The sequence below is a fragment of the Cervus canadensis genome, chromosome 2 (genome assembly GCF_019320065.1).
Source record: "Cervus canadensis isolate Bull #8, Minnesota chromosome 2, ASM1932006v1, whole genome shotgun sequence".
In the NCBI taxonomy this organism is placed as follows: Eukaryota; Metazoa; Chordata; class Mammalia; order Artiodactyla; family Cervidae; genus Cervus; species Cervus canadensis.
Genome location: NC_057387.1, coordinates 89,566,519 through 89,578,781, shown reverse-complemented (window position 1 = coordinate 89,578,781; position 12,263 = coordinate 89,566,519). Strand labels below are relative to the sequence as shown.

Here is a 12,263-nt window from a genome sequence, read left to right as displayed (position 1 = left end):
TATATTGAAAGCAATTAGAACATCTGACACACAGAGTACTTTCTATAAACATTACCTGATATTATGTAAGTTTATATAGGTAAAAAAAAAAAAAAAAACCTGAAGCTATTATTTAATCTGGATGGCAAAAACTAAATAACTTTTCTCAAAGTTTTAACTAGCTCTAATATAACCACATTTTTGATGAGAAGGAGGGAATATCTGGCCTATTCATAAAGACCTATCGCCTGGGAAAAATAGTATAAAGAGTTGTGTTCTGTTAATCTCTAGACTTAGACTGAAGGAAGAGATTAGGCCTATCTTCAATTTAGGGCTAAAACACTTCTTTCTCTACCTTAGTTTCAGTAACCTATACATTGGGGGTGAAGGGGAGTGAAAAAGATTATCTCTAAGGTTCTTTCCGGCTCTAACAATGTAGGGACATAAAACAAATTAAAAACCAGAATGCTTCAGGTTCCAACTCAATATGAATAAAAACTTTATAAAAATCAGTAAATGGTGCACTGGATTTGGTGTCAGATGGACAGGGTGTTCATATCAACTCTATAATTATTTAGGTGTGTAATTTTAAGCAAGAAGCAAACTCTCTGGATCTCAGTTTTCTCAACCTTTAAAATAAAGTTGGACAATATAATCTCTCTTTAAAATACATTATAGTTATGGCATTCTATGGAATAAGTTACATGTGAAGAAAATATTTAGGTGGGGATTGTTATTACAGATGCTTAGAGGATTATGGTAAAAACCAAAAATTGAAAAATTCAGGATTGGGAGAAATCTTAAAAGTCTTCTCTGACTCACCCAAATGAGACTCAAGATCTCTCCAATATATTCTTAGAAGAGGGCACCCAACCATTCTTAGCAATGAGAAACAACCCATGGAAATAAGTTACCTCATCTTAGGCCAACTCTAATACCTAAGTTCTTTTACTGAAACTACATGATCCTCTAGTAACTTCCAGCCATTAGTTTTTCCCCTTTCAATTACAGGCACCTCAAGTAGTTGTGGATAGTGACACTATGCCCCTTACGTATCCTCTTCAAAATTAAAACCCCCAGCTCCTTCAACCTTTCCTTAAATATAATACCAAGTGTCCCTGACCATCCAGCCTGCCTTCCTCACAAAAACCCCATTCTTGAATAGTATGGAAGTTCCTTAAAAAAGTAAAAACAGCGCTATCATATGACACTACAGTCCCACTCCTAGGCCTATATCCAGAGAAAAACATGGCCTGAAAAGATACTTGCACCCCGAGTGCTCACTGCAGCACCATTTACAACAGCCAAGACACGGAAGCAATCTAAATGTCCACGGACAGAGGAATGAATAAAAGACGTAGTACATACATACGATGGAATATTACTCAACCATTAAAAAGAATGAAATAATGGACCTAGAGAGTGTCATACTGAGTGAAGTCAGAGAGAGAAGGAGAAATACCACATGATATCCCTTATATACAGAATCTAAAAAGAAAAAAAAAGATACAAATGAACTTAAAAAACCTGAAACTCATAGGCTTAGAAAACGAACTTATGGCTGCCTGGTGGAAAAAGGGAATTTGGTACATACTGCTATAGTTAAAATGGATAACTAACAGGTATTGGATAGCACACGGAACTCTGCTCAACGTTATGTGGCAGCCTGCATAGGTGAGCGTTTTGGGGGAGAATGGATACATGCATTTGTATGGCTGAATTCCTTGTTTGTTCACTTGAAACTACTACAACACTGTTAATCCGCTATACCGCAATACAAAATAAGAAGTTATTAAAAAAAAAAAAGTTTTTAAAAAAAAGTGAAGAAAAACCTCCGTTCTCGCCTGAGAGAATGTCAAAACTACTCGAACAAACCCTCCCCATTCTGACTTCCTGATTCCTGATGGAACCCAAGATCTCCCCCTCTTAGAGCAGACACCACATAGATGCCCCTAACTGCCACCTCCATCCAAGCAAGTTTTTGGGGTGGGAAATAGTGCCCCTGACGCTCCTTCGGAAGATTAGGATAAAAGGGACCACAGCGGGAACAGAGAGGCCCGCCTCCTGCTCTTCTCCCGGGTTCAAGCCTCCTCCCTTACCGGTATTGCTTGGGGTCGCTGGGAGACTTAATGATCTCAGGGTCTCCGGCATTACTGACAGGCCCCCTCCGTCCCTCCTCCTCAGATTCATCGGCTCCGAGACGGGCAACCCGGCCGCTCTCGCCCAAGTCTTGTCCATTGGGCTGCAGGTCAGGGCAGCTGCAGGTGGACTTCGCCTTGTTCCTTCCAGGCATGGTCAGTGTAGGAAAGCGTCTAGCAGCCGCCGAGTCTTCACACCGACCCCGCGCTTCTATTCTCCAAAGCGCCGCGAGCTCCCGCCCGGCCTCACACAACTTCCTCCCGGTGGCACAGACTGCAGCAACCGCAACTCTCCTCAGCATTCACTACCAAGCCGGAACGCTGGGCATGCCGTACCCTAGGGTCCACCTCCTCCTCCTACTCCTCCAGCCGCTCCTCCTCCTCCGCGTTCCAGAGGCGGTGGCGGCCGGCGCTGTTGCTGCCGCAGCCGCTGAGGTGGACAGGCCTGAACCCCTCCCCCAATTCGGTCTTCCTCAAGCCAACTTCCCTCATCCCCCCCGCCCTCCAGACCGTCGATGACGCAACTGATTCTAACCAATCATAAGGCAAGAGAGCAGTCACGCGCACGTAACCAACCAATAGGAACAGGGAATAAAAAAAAGGAGCCAAAGAGACCGGGCCGGATTCTCAGAGCACCCAGCGAGCTTTTCGAAACCAGAGGTAGGAGGGGCGAAGAAGAAGAGGCGGAGAGAGCGGCGCGGAGGACGACGGGAGAAGGGCGCCAGGACTGATGCGCAGCGTTTATGACGTAAGCGTGGAGGTGGTTTGAGGTAGCAACTGAGTGGGCTCTCTGGCTCAGAGGAAAATATTCCCCTGATGCGAAAACTGGTAAGCGAGTGGAGAAAATTAATCCCCCAGCCTTTCCCCCACCATTTATGTCATATTTTGTGCATCCTACGTCTCAAACCTATGGTGGAGACTTTGGCAGTGACTCAGCACGTTAAAAGCAGAACGCCGGAAGTATTTTTCTGCCCCCGGATGGAAGCGGCATCTGAGTGGAGCTGAGTTGAACGATAGAAATAGTCGTTTTGAGTCTCCTTTTTGTAGCTTGCCAGACATAAGTGCTGCTCGCCCTCAAGGCCTAGAAAGTGCTTAAAAGACAGGTGTAGATGTGTTCACTCTACTGTGCGAAAACATTTTTTAGCTCCCTCGCAGAGAAGAGTTCACAGCGCTAAGTTAGCCAACTTTTATTGAGCAGCCATCTCGTGTCAGGCTTCTACCCTCAAGTCCTTTTTCCCAAAGGTTTTTCTGCTTTCAACGGCTTTAGGTAGGCAAAATGTAATTGAAACAGACATACTGGAAAATAAAAAGCAATTACCATACAATATATTTTATTAACCATGAGATATGGATTCCTAGCACATCAAAGGAATAAATATGAATGAATGGAAAAACACTTGAAGCAAGGAGATTTATTGATGATTGTCGTCTTTAAATTTTTCTAGGCATCCCCAACTCCAGGCACAGGGAATACTGTCATAAACAAAACAAAAATCTTTGCCTTTTTGGAGCTTGATTTCAAAGAGGGAGAAACATAAAATCGATTTTATTTTATTTTTTAAAGTGAAAGCTATAACAACGCAGGATAAATAAAAAGTTGGGAAGGAGAACGCAAAGATTCAAGTAGGAGATTATGAAACCTGAACTAGGGCAGCAGATGAGATAAATTAATTGAAAAATATTCCTCGTATATTCGTTTGTTTTCAAAAACCTATCGTTTTTATAGTAAGCAACTCCCCTAGATTGTCCTCCTTCAAAGCAGTGTTTTCTTTTCCCTTTATTACCAATTCCTAGCACAGCTTCCCGGCACATTATAGTAAAATAGCCTGTGATGTTTGTTGTTGAATAAATACCTGAAGTGACATGTCTGTTTTGAAGTATTGTGTTTTGAAATTCTCCAAAGCAGTAACACATTACAAGTAATGATTCCCAAAACTGGGTTTGCCTCTTGGCGGTGGATATTCAGTCACTAAGTCTTGTCCAACTTTTTGCGACCGGGTGGACTTGGAGCACGCCAGGCTTCTCTGTCCTTTATCTCTGGGAGTTTGTGCAAATTCATGTCCATTGAGTCAGTGATGCTATCTAACCATTTTATCCTCTACCATCCCCTTCTTCTGCCCTCAATCTTTCCCAGCATCAGGGTCTTCCAGTAAGCAGGCTCTTTGCATCAGGTGGCCAAAGTATTGGAGCTTTAGCATCAATCCTTCCAATGAATATTCAGGGTTGATTTCCCTTAGGATTGACTGGTTTGATCTCCTTGCTGTCCAAGGGACTCAAGAATCTTCTCCAGCACCACAACTCTTAAAGCATCAATTCTTTAGCACTCAGCCTTCTTTATGGTCTAACTCTCACAGGGAAGCCTGGCATGCTGCAGTCCATGAAGTTGCAAAGAGTCAGAGGTGACTGAACAAGGACAACAGATGTCAAAAAAACTGTATCTAGTTCTTTTCTCCTGGTTCTTTTGCTCCCAGGACTCCCTGCCCTATATACTTACAGTAGGGAAGCTTCAAATGCAGAAAATAATTGGAATTTTCTGACTAGAATCAAAGGCCACATCCTAAAGTGTGACCTATTTTTCCCTTTACAAAGAGACCTCTGAATCTTGCAGGTCACCAGACTATTACTATATATGTGTAGTAACAGGCTATTACTATATTATTATTGAAATATAGTAACAGTCTGTAATTAGGCATTCCTTTATTCATTTAGCCAGCAAAGTGAGCTCTAACATGTACCAGACACTGGGAATAGAGTAATGAACAAGAAGTTTTTCTGTTCTCTCGAAGCTTACAAGAGGATAAATTGGAAATGTGGAATGTTGATTCTAAGTCGAGTAAGAGTACAGAGTTATCTGTTTTACTTTAGTGTCTAAAATTTCTCTGTTAATGATGCAGTGTCCTCTTTACAACTCCTCCTACATGCCAATAATACCCTTGAGAGAAATTTAAAATGAGTACCATTTTGTGAATCGATTTGTTCTGATTTCCCCCTCTTTGAAGCACCCTGTGGCCAACTTGAGATCACCATGAACCTGGGGTGGATGAAGACATTGCTAAATGTGGGAGGAAAGGCACAGAAAGAGGAAATAGGTAAACATATTTACAGTTAAGTCCTGGGCCCACACTCTAGGCAGTTATGCCTTTGGAGCTTTAGTTATTAATGTCCTGCCCACTCCACGTTTGGTAGCCTTGTATCGAGATCAAGATGTAGGCATATTCTTATAGAATCTTCTGTTGTGAGACTAAATACGTGCAAAACATACCAAGGAATTTGTGTGACTATAAAAATAGTTTACTCCTGTATAAGCATACTTCTAGGAAGAATTTGGTGTTCAAACTTCAAAATAAGTTGAGTAACTCTAAAACATATGTGAATTGCTCATGCTCCTGTGTGTGTGTCAGTGATGTCTGACTCTGTGATCCCATGGACTGTAGCTGCCAGGCTCTCTGTGCATGGAATTTTCCAGGCAAGAGTACTAGAGTGTGTTGCCATTTTCTCCTCCAGGAGCTCTTCCCATGCCAGGGATCAAACCCTTGTCTCTCGCATGTCCTGCATTGACAGGTGGATTCTTTACCACAAGTTGTGTGCATGCATGCTCAGACATTTCAGTTGTGTCCAACTCTTTGCAACCCTATGGACTGTAGCCCGCCAGGCTCGTCTATCCTTGGGATTCTCCAGGCAAGAATACTGGAATGGGTTGCCTTGCCCTCCTCCAGAGGATCTTCCTGATCCAGGAATTGAACCCACATTTCTTGCGTGGCAGGTAGATTCTTTACCCACTGAGCCAACTGGGAATCCCATTTATCACTAGTTTATCTGTTACAAATACTCCTCATTTGTAAGTGCTCCTCATTTCTGATCTAAAAAGACAGATTTTGAGATTTTTGAAATCTTAATGTCTTCCAAAATACAAGGGTTTTTCTTGCCTTAGGATCATTATATCTGTTCCTTTGCTTGGACTGTTCTTCCTTTACGTTTTGCATCACTGGTTCCTTCTTACCATTGTATGTCAGCGCAAATGTCACCTCTTAAGAGAGGTCTTCTCTTACATTCTATCTAAAATAAGGGCTTCCCTGGTGGCTCAGGCAGTAAAGAATCTGCCTGAAAAAACAAACAAACAAACAAAAAAAGAATCTGCCTGCAATGCAGGAGACTTGGGCTTAACCCCTGGTTCCGGAAGATCCCCTGAAGAAGGGAATGGTTACCCACTCCAGTATTTTTGCCTGGAGAATTTCACACAGAGGAGCCTGGTAGGCTACAGTCCATGGGGTCAGAAAGAGTCGGACACGACTGAGCGACTGAACTGAACTGAATGGTATGCAATGAGGGAAAAAAACAGCATACTTCTGTGCTATCCCTGCTGAAAATGTAAAACCTGAATCTAATTAAGAAGAAACATCAGAAATACAGATTGGGAGAAATATTCTGTAAAATAATTTACATGATCTTTAAAAGGGCAAGGTCATGAAAATCGAAGGTTCAAGAACTGTTTTGCTTTAAGACTAATGAGATTTGAAAATTAAATGCATCACTATAAAGGACATTATTGGGACAGTTGGCTAAACTTGAATCTGTGGATTAGACGATAGTAAGGCATAGATGTTAATTTCTTGACAATGTATAGGTGTAAAAAACTATAAAGCATTCTATATATAAACAGAATTATTATTATTATTTGCAGTGCCTAGTACATAACTGATATGCAAGAAATATTTGCAAAGTGGGACGTGGAAACATGCTAAATACTTGGAGGAGTACAGGAGATCATATATGATACCTGCTCTGAATTGTTTATAGCATGTAATTATGGAGATAATATATTCAGAAGAAGATTTAAACTATAACTCAAAAGTTTATATAAGACAATAACACAAGAGAAGTCACAAGGTTATATATGATAATTGATACAATATTATCATAATGTTATATACCACTGAGCCACCAGGGAACCCCTACATAATTGATAATTTGAGGGTGGTGAGGCATCATATGGGTAACTTATTCTAAAAGGTTCAGGGGGGAAAAGACCTCCTTTGTATTGTTCTTACAAATTTTCTGTAAGTTTGAAATTTTTAAAAAAGAAAAAACATTATCAAGGGGATCAAAAAGAATACCATTTGAAACACTGGAACTGCATGCCAGTGTCCTAAATGTAAAATATGATTCCAGAAATTATGTGTAGAAAAACAGTGCTTTGTAGGTATAATGGTAGCAGTTGTTCTCCATCTGACCACACCTTCCAAGATCCTGCTCAAGACCTTCCTCCTGCTGGAATCCTTCTGTGAGTCTTTCATCCCACACTTGCCATCCATTCCATACTTGAACTCAGGATACATGTTTGTTTTATATCACTTCTTTGTTGCTTAATAATATATAACCTTGTGACTTCTCTTGTGTTATTATCTTATGTAAATTTTGAGTTACAGTTTAAATCTTCTGAATATGCTATCTCCATAATTATATGTAATCAACTTAAGAGGGCTTCCCTGGTGGCTCAGCAGTAAAGAATCCACCTGCCAATGCAGGAGACATGGGTTTGATCCCTGGGTCAGGAAGATTCCCTGAAGAAGGAAATGGCAACCCACTCCAATATTCTTCCCTGGAAAATCCCAGGGACAGAGGAGCTTAGTGAGCTCCAGTCCATGAGGTTGCAAAGAGTGGGATACAATTTAGTGACTAAACAACAACAAAATTTAAGAGCAGGTATCAGATATGATCTCTTGTTCTCCCAAGTACCTGGCAATCAAGTTTCCACATCCCACTTTGCAAATATTTCCTGCATATTAACTATGTATTAGGCCCTGTAAATAATAATTCCTGTCATATATAGAATGCTTTATAGTTTTTACAGCACCTACACATCCATTATCTCGCTTCCTGTATATAACAACTCTGTGAGGTAGGCGCCAGGACATGATAAACATGCTTAGAGAGGAATTGTGATTTACTGAAAGTCACACAGCTATTTAAAAGCAGAACTGAGATGCTTAGTCTTTAGATTCCAAGTCCAGTGCCTTTTCCACACCACCATAGGAAACAGGTAAGAAGTCTGGACACACCGAGGGTCATAGATACTGTATGTTTTCTATTGCTCCTATAACAAATTGCCACAAACTTAGTGGCTAACACAACACAGATATATTATCTTACAGTTCTATAGGACAGAACCCTGACCCAGGTATCACTGGGCTAAAATTAAAGAGTCAGCAGAGTTGCATTTCTTTCCAAAGGTTCTAGGAGAGAATCTGTTCCATTGCTCTTTCTAGCTTCTGGAAGCTGCTCACATTTTTTTGCTCATGTCCCTCTTTCTCCGTCTTCAAAGCAAGCTATAGTGCATCTCTCAATGTCTTTCCTCTACAATTACATCTTCCTCTGACTCTCCCATTTATTAAAAATCCCTTATGATTAAGTTGGACCTACCCAGATAATCCAAGATTATCTCCCTATTTTAGGGTCAGTTGATTTAGCAATCTTAATACCTTCTGCAACCTTAGTTCCCCTTTGCCGTGTATCTGAACATGTTCCTAGATTCCAGAGATTAAGATGTGGACATCTTTTGGGTGGGGGGAATGGTCTATTATGTGTATGTTCTTAAAGTTTCACTTCTCAAAGATTCACTGAGCATTTTAACAACTCATCATGGGACCAATTTTTCCACCTACTAAAAATCAATCTCCAGATTCCAACAGGATTCTTTGTTTACTGATACAGTAACTTTTAGAAATTAGTTTCTATGAAAAGTAAGCCAGAGTTTGATTTACACAAATTAGCATTATTTGCGTCCATTGGTTCTTAATTCACTTAAGGGACCTGAGGCCAGTGACCCTAAGTAACTTGCCCAAGGTCACACAGCTATTAAGTGGTAGAGCAGATATTCAAATTAGCAAATCTCTTGGCTTTTCCAATATACCATTTTATCACCAAGAAACAGCCTAGTTCTAGGGCCCAATGCTCTAATGCCTGTCATTTAAACATTAATTTGTTCCTTTGGATCATCCATTTCAACTTAAGGTTGCTTTGAAAGTACAAATCTGTGCAATAGAGGATTAAATAAGATACGTGTTTACATATGTGTTGTAAAGGGAAAAAAATGTATGTGATGTACGTGTGCCTTAGTTTATAAGCAGACAGTTGTGATTGAAAAGAAAAGCCTAAAAATGGTTGGTTTAAGACCTAACTGCCACCTGTATGATTTTTTTCTGGCCAAGCCATGTGGCTTGCAAGATTGTAGTTCCTGAACCAGGGCTCCTGCAACTGAAGCAGAGTCCTAACCATTGGACCACCAGAGAATTAATTCCCTGCCTGTATGATCTTTGAAAAGTGCTGAACTCTGGTAAGGGGCTTCCCTGGTGGCTCAGGGATAAAGAATCTGCCTGCAATGCAGAAGGCGCAGGTTTGATCCCTGGGTTGGGAAGATCCCCTGGAGGAGAGCACAGCAACCCTCTTCAGTTTTCTTTCCTGGAGAATCCCACGGACTGAGGTGCCTGTAGGCAGGCTACAATCCGTAGGGTCAAAGAGTTGGACACAACAAACTCTGGTAAACTCTCTCAACATTGGTTTTCCATCTATAAAATACATCTTTCATAGTGTTGTTATGAGGTTTAAATGCCATAGTTCTTGAATATCATGTACACAGAGCCTGGCCTAAAGTATTAATTAATATGTTATTAGGAACTGTTGGCAAGTATTGACTTCAAAGATCCTGATGACTACTTAACTCCCCAGTTGATGGGAAGTAGGTGATTTCTTGGTTAATCACAAGGTGGAGCTAGAGCCATGGGAATGTATGTCCTGTACTTGAACAAGAATTTTGGATTTTCGGGTGGGAAAGAAAAGCCTATTTGAGTCCTGTTTGTTTATTTTTGGCTGTGTGGGGTCTTCCTTGCTGTGTGTGGGCTTTCTGTAGTTGAAGTGAGCTGGGACTACTCTCAGGTTGCAGTGCACAGGCTTCTGAATGTGGTGGCTTCTCTTGTTGCAGGGGGCATGGGCTCTAGGGCTTCTGGGCTCAGTAGATGTGACACATGGGCTTAGTTGCCCCAAGGGCTTAGTTTGCCCCAAGGTATGTGGAATCTTCCAGGATCAGGGATCAAACTCGTGTACCCTGCATTGGCAGGCAGATTCTTAGTCACTGAACAGTCAGAGAAGTCTATTTTTTTAAATTGAAGTATATTTGCTTTACAATGTTGTGTTGGTTTCTGCTGTACAACAATGTGAATCAGCTATAAATATATAATATTCCCTTCCTCTTGAGCCTCCTTCCCACTCTGTTTTAGTCTTAACAAAATAAATCCTGTCTCACTTTAAGCCACTGCTGATATTACTCCATTGTGAGAGCTCAGAGGTTTTTGTTTGGCTGGTTGGTTTTTGTTTTGCAAAAAGAGCCAGATGGACAGAGGAGATTTCAGTAGATACTCCTTAATGATGTAAATTTCACTTCTGCTTGGAGAAGACTATACAGTTATGAAAGAGAATCTTTAATTCACTTTATTTTCTTTACCTTCTTCAGTCCAGAGAACGGAGGTAGTTCTTGTCTACTCCCCTTGCTCCAAAAGGCATATTTATCTTCTTTCCCAAGGAGCCCATTGGGTACCCATACAAATAGGACTCATAGAAGTCTACTTAGCATCCCAAGATTCTAAGGATGTAGATTAGGCTTCAGTTGTTCTCAGAGGATCACTTTGAATGTTTTCATGAGCTCATTAAAAACTTAACTCTTAAGAGGGTGTGGAGAAAAGAACCCTAGTACTGTGTTGTTAAGAATGTAGTCACTATGGAATTGGTGTAGTCACTATGGAAGACAGTATGGAGATTCTTCAAACAATTAAAAATGGAACTATCATATGATTCAGCAATTCCACTCCTGGGCATACATCCAGAAAAGACAAAATCACTAACTTGAAAAGATATCTGCCCCTCCATGTTCATAGCAGCACTATAATAGCCAAGACATGGAAGCAATCTAAATGCCCATTGACAGATGAATGGATAAAGGAGATGTGACATACACACACACACACACGCATACGCACACATATATATATATATACTGGTGTGCTGCAGTCCATGAGGTCACAAAAAGTCGAGCATGTCTTAGCAACTGAGCAACAAATATATTTTACTCAGCCATAAAAAAGAATGAAATAATGCTATTTGCAGCAACATGGATGGACCTAGAGATTATCATACTAAGTGGAATAAGTCAAAGACAGATATCATATGACATCACTTACATGTGAAATCTGAAAAAAAAATTACAAATTTATGATTACAGAAGGAGACGGGAAGGATAAATTAGGAGTTTAGGATTAACAGATATAAACTACTACGTATAAAATAGATAAACAATAGGGACTTACTGCATTGCACAAGGAAGTATATTCAATATCTTGTAATAACCTATAATGAGAAAGAATCTAGAAAAGAATATATACATATATATGTATATATGGGATTCCCAGGTGGCACTAGTGGTGAACCCACCTGCCAGTACGGGGGAGGTCAGAGACAAGGGTTTAATCCCTAGGTTGGGAAGATAGCCTGGAGGAGGGCATGGCAACCCACTCCAGTATTCTTGCCTGGAGAATCCCATTGACAGAGGAGCCTGGCAGGCGGCAGTCCACAGGGTCACAAAGAGTCAGACACAACTGAAGTGACTTAACATGCATGCATGCATGTGTGTATATACATATAACTAAAATACTTCACTGTACACCTGAAACTAATACAACATTGTAAATCACCTACACTTTAATTCACAAAAGAAATCTGAATTTTCTCAGATCACCAGCCCAGGTTGGATGAATGAGACAAGTGCTCGGGCCTGGTGCACTGGGAAGACCCAGAGGGATCGGGTAGAGAGGGACGTGGGAGGGGGGGATCGGAATGGGGAATACATGTAAATCCATGGCTGATTCATGTCAATGTATGACAAAAACCACTACAATATTGTAAAGTAATTAGCCTCCAACTAATAAAAATTAAAAAAAAAAAAAAAGAAATCTGAATTTTCAGTACATTCAGCCTTGATCTTGTAGACTGTATATCTATTTGGAACAACAAAAGATTCTAAATAGCCAAAACGATCTTGAGAAAGAACAAAGCTGGAGGCATCACATTTCTTGACTTAAAACTATATTACAAAGCTAC

The 12,263-nt window shown here is 40.7% G+C and overlaps 1 protein-coding gene across 1 annotated transcript in view; it reads right to left on the bottom strand.

Annotated features, from left to right (window-relative positions):
* The window catches only part of NRDC (nardilysin convertase), a 96,920-nt gene extending 94,324 nt beyond the window's left edge, over nt 1-2,596 (bottom strand). The window contains exon 1 of the mRNA XM_043449359.1: nt 2,079-2,596. Coding sequence (XP_043305294.1) covers nt 2,079-2,419 — 341 coding nt within the window. The 5' untranslated portion in view covers nt 2,420-2,596. The remainder of the gene's footprint in view (nt 1-2,078) is intronic.
* Between the last annotated feature and the right edge of the window lie 9,667 nt (nt 2,597-12,263).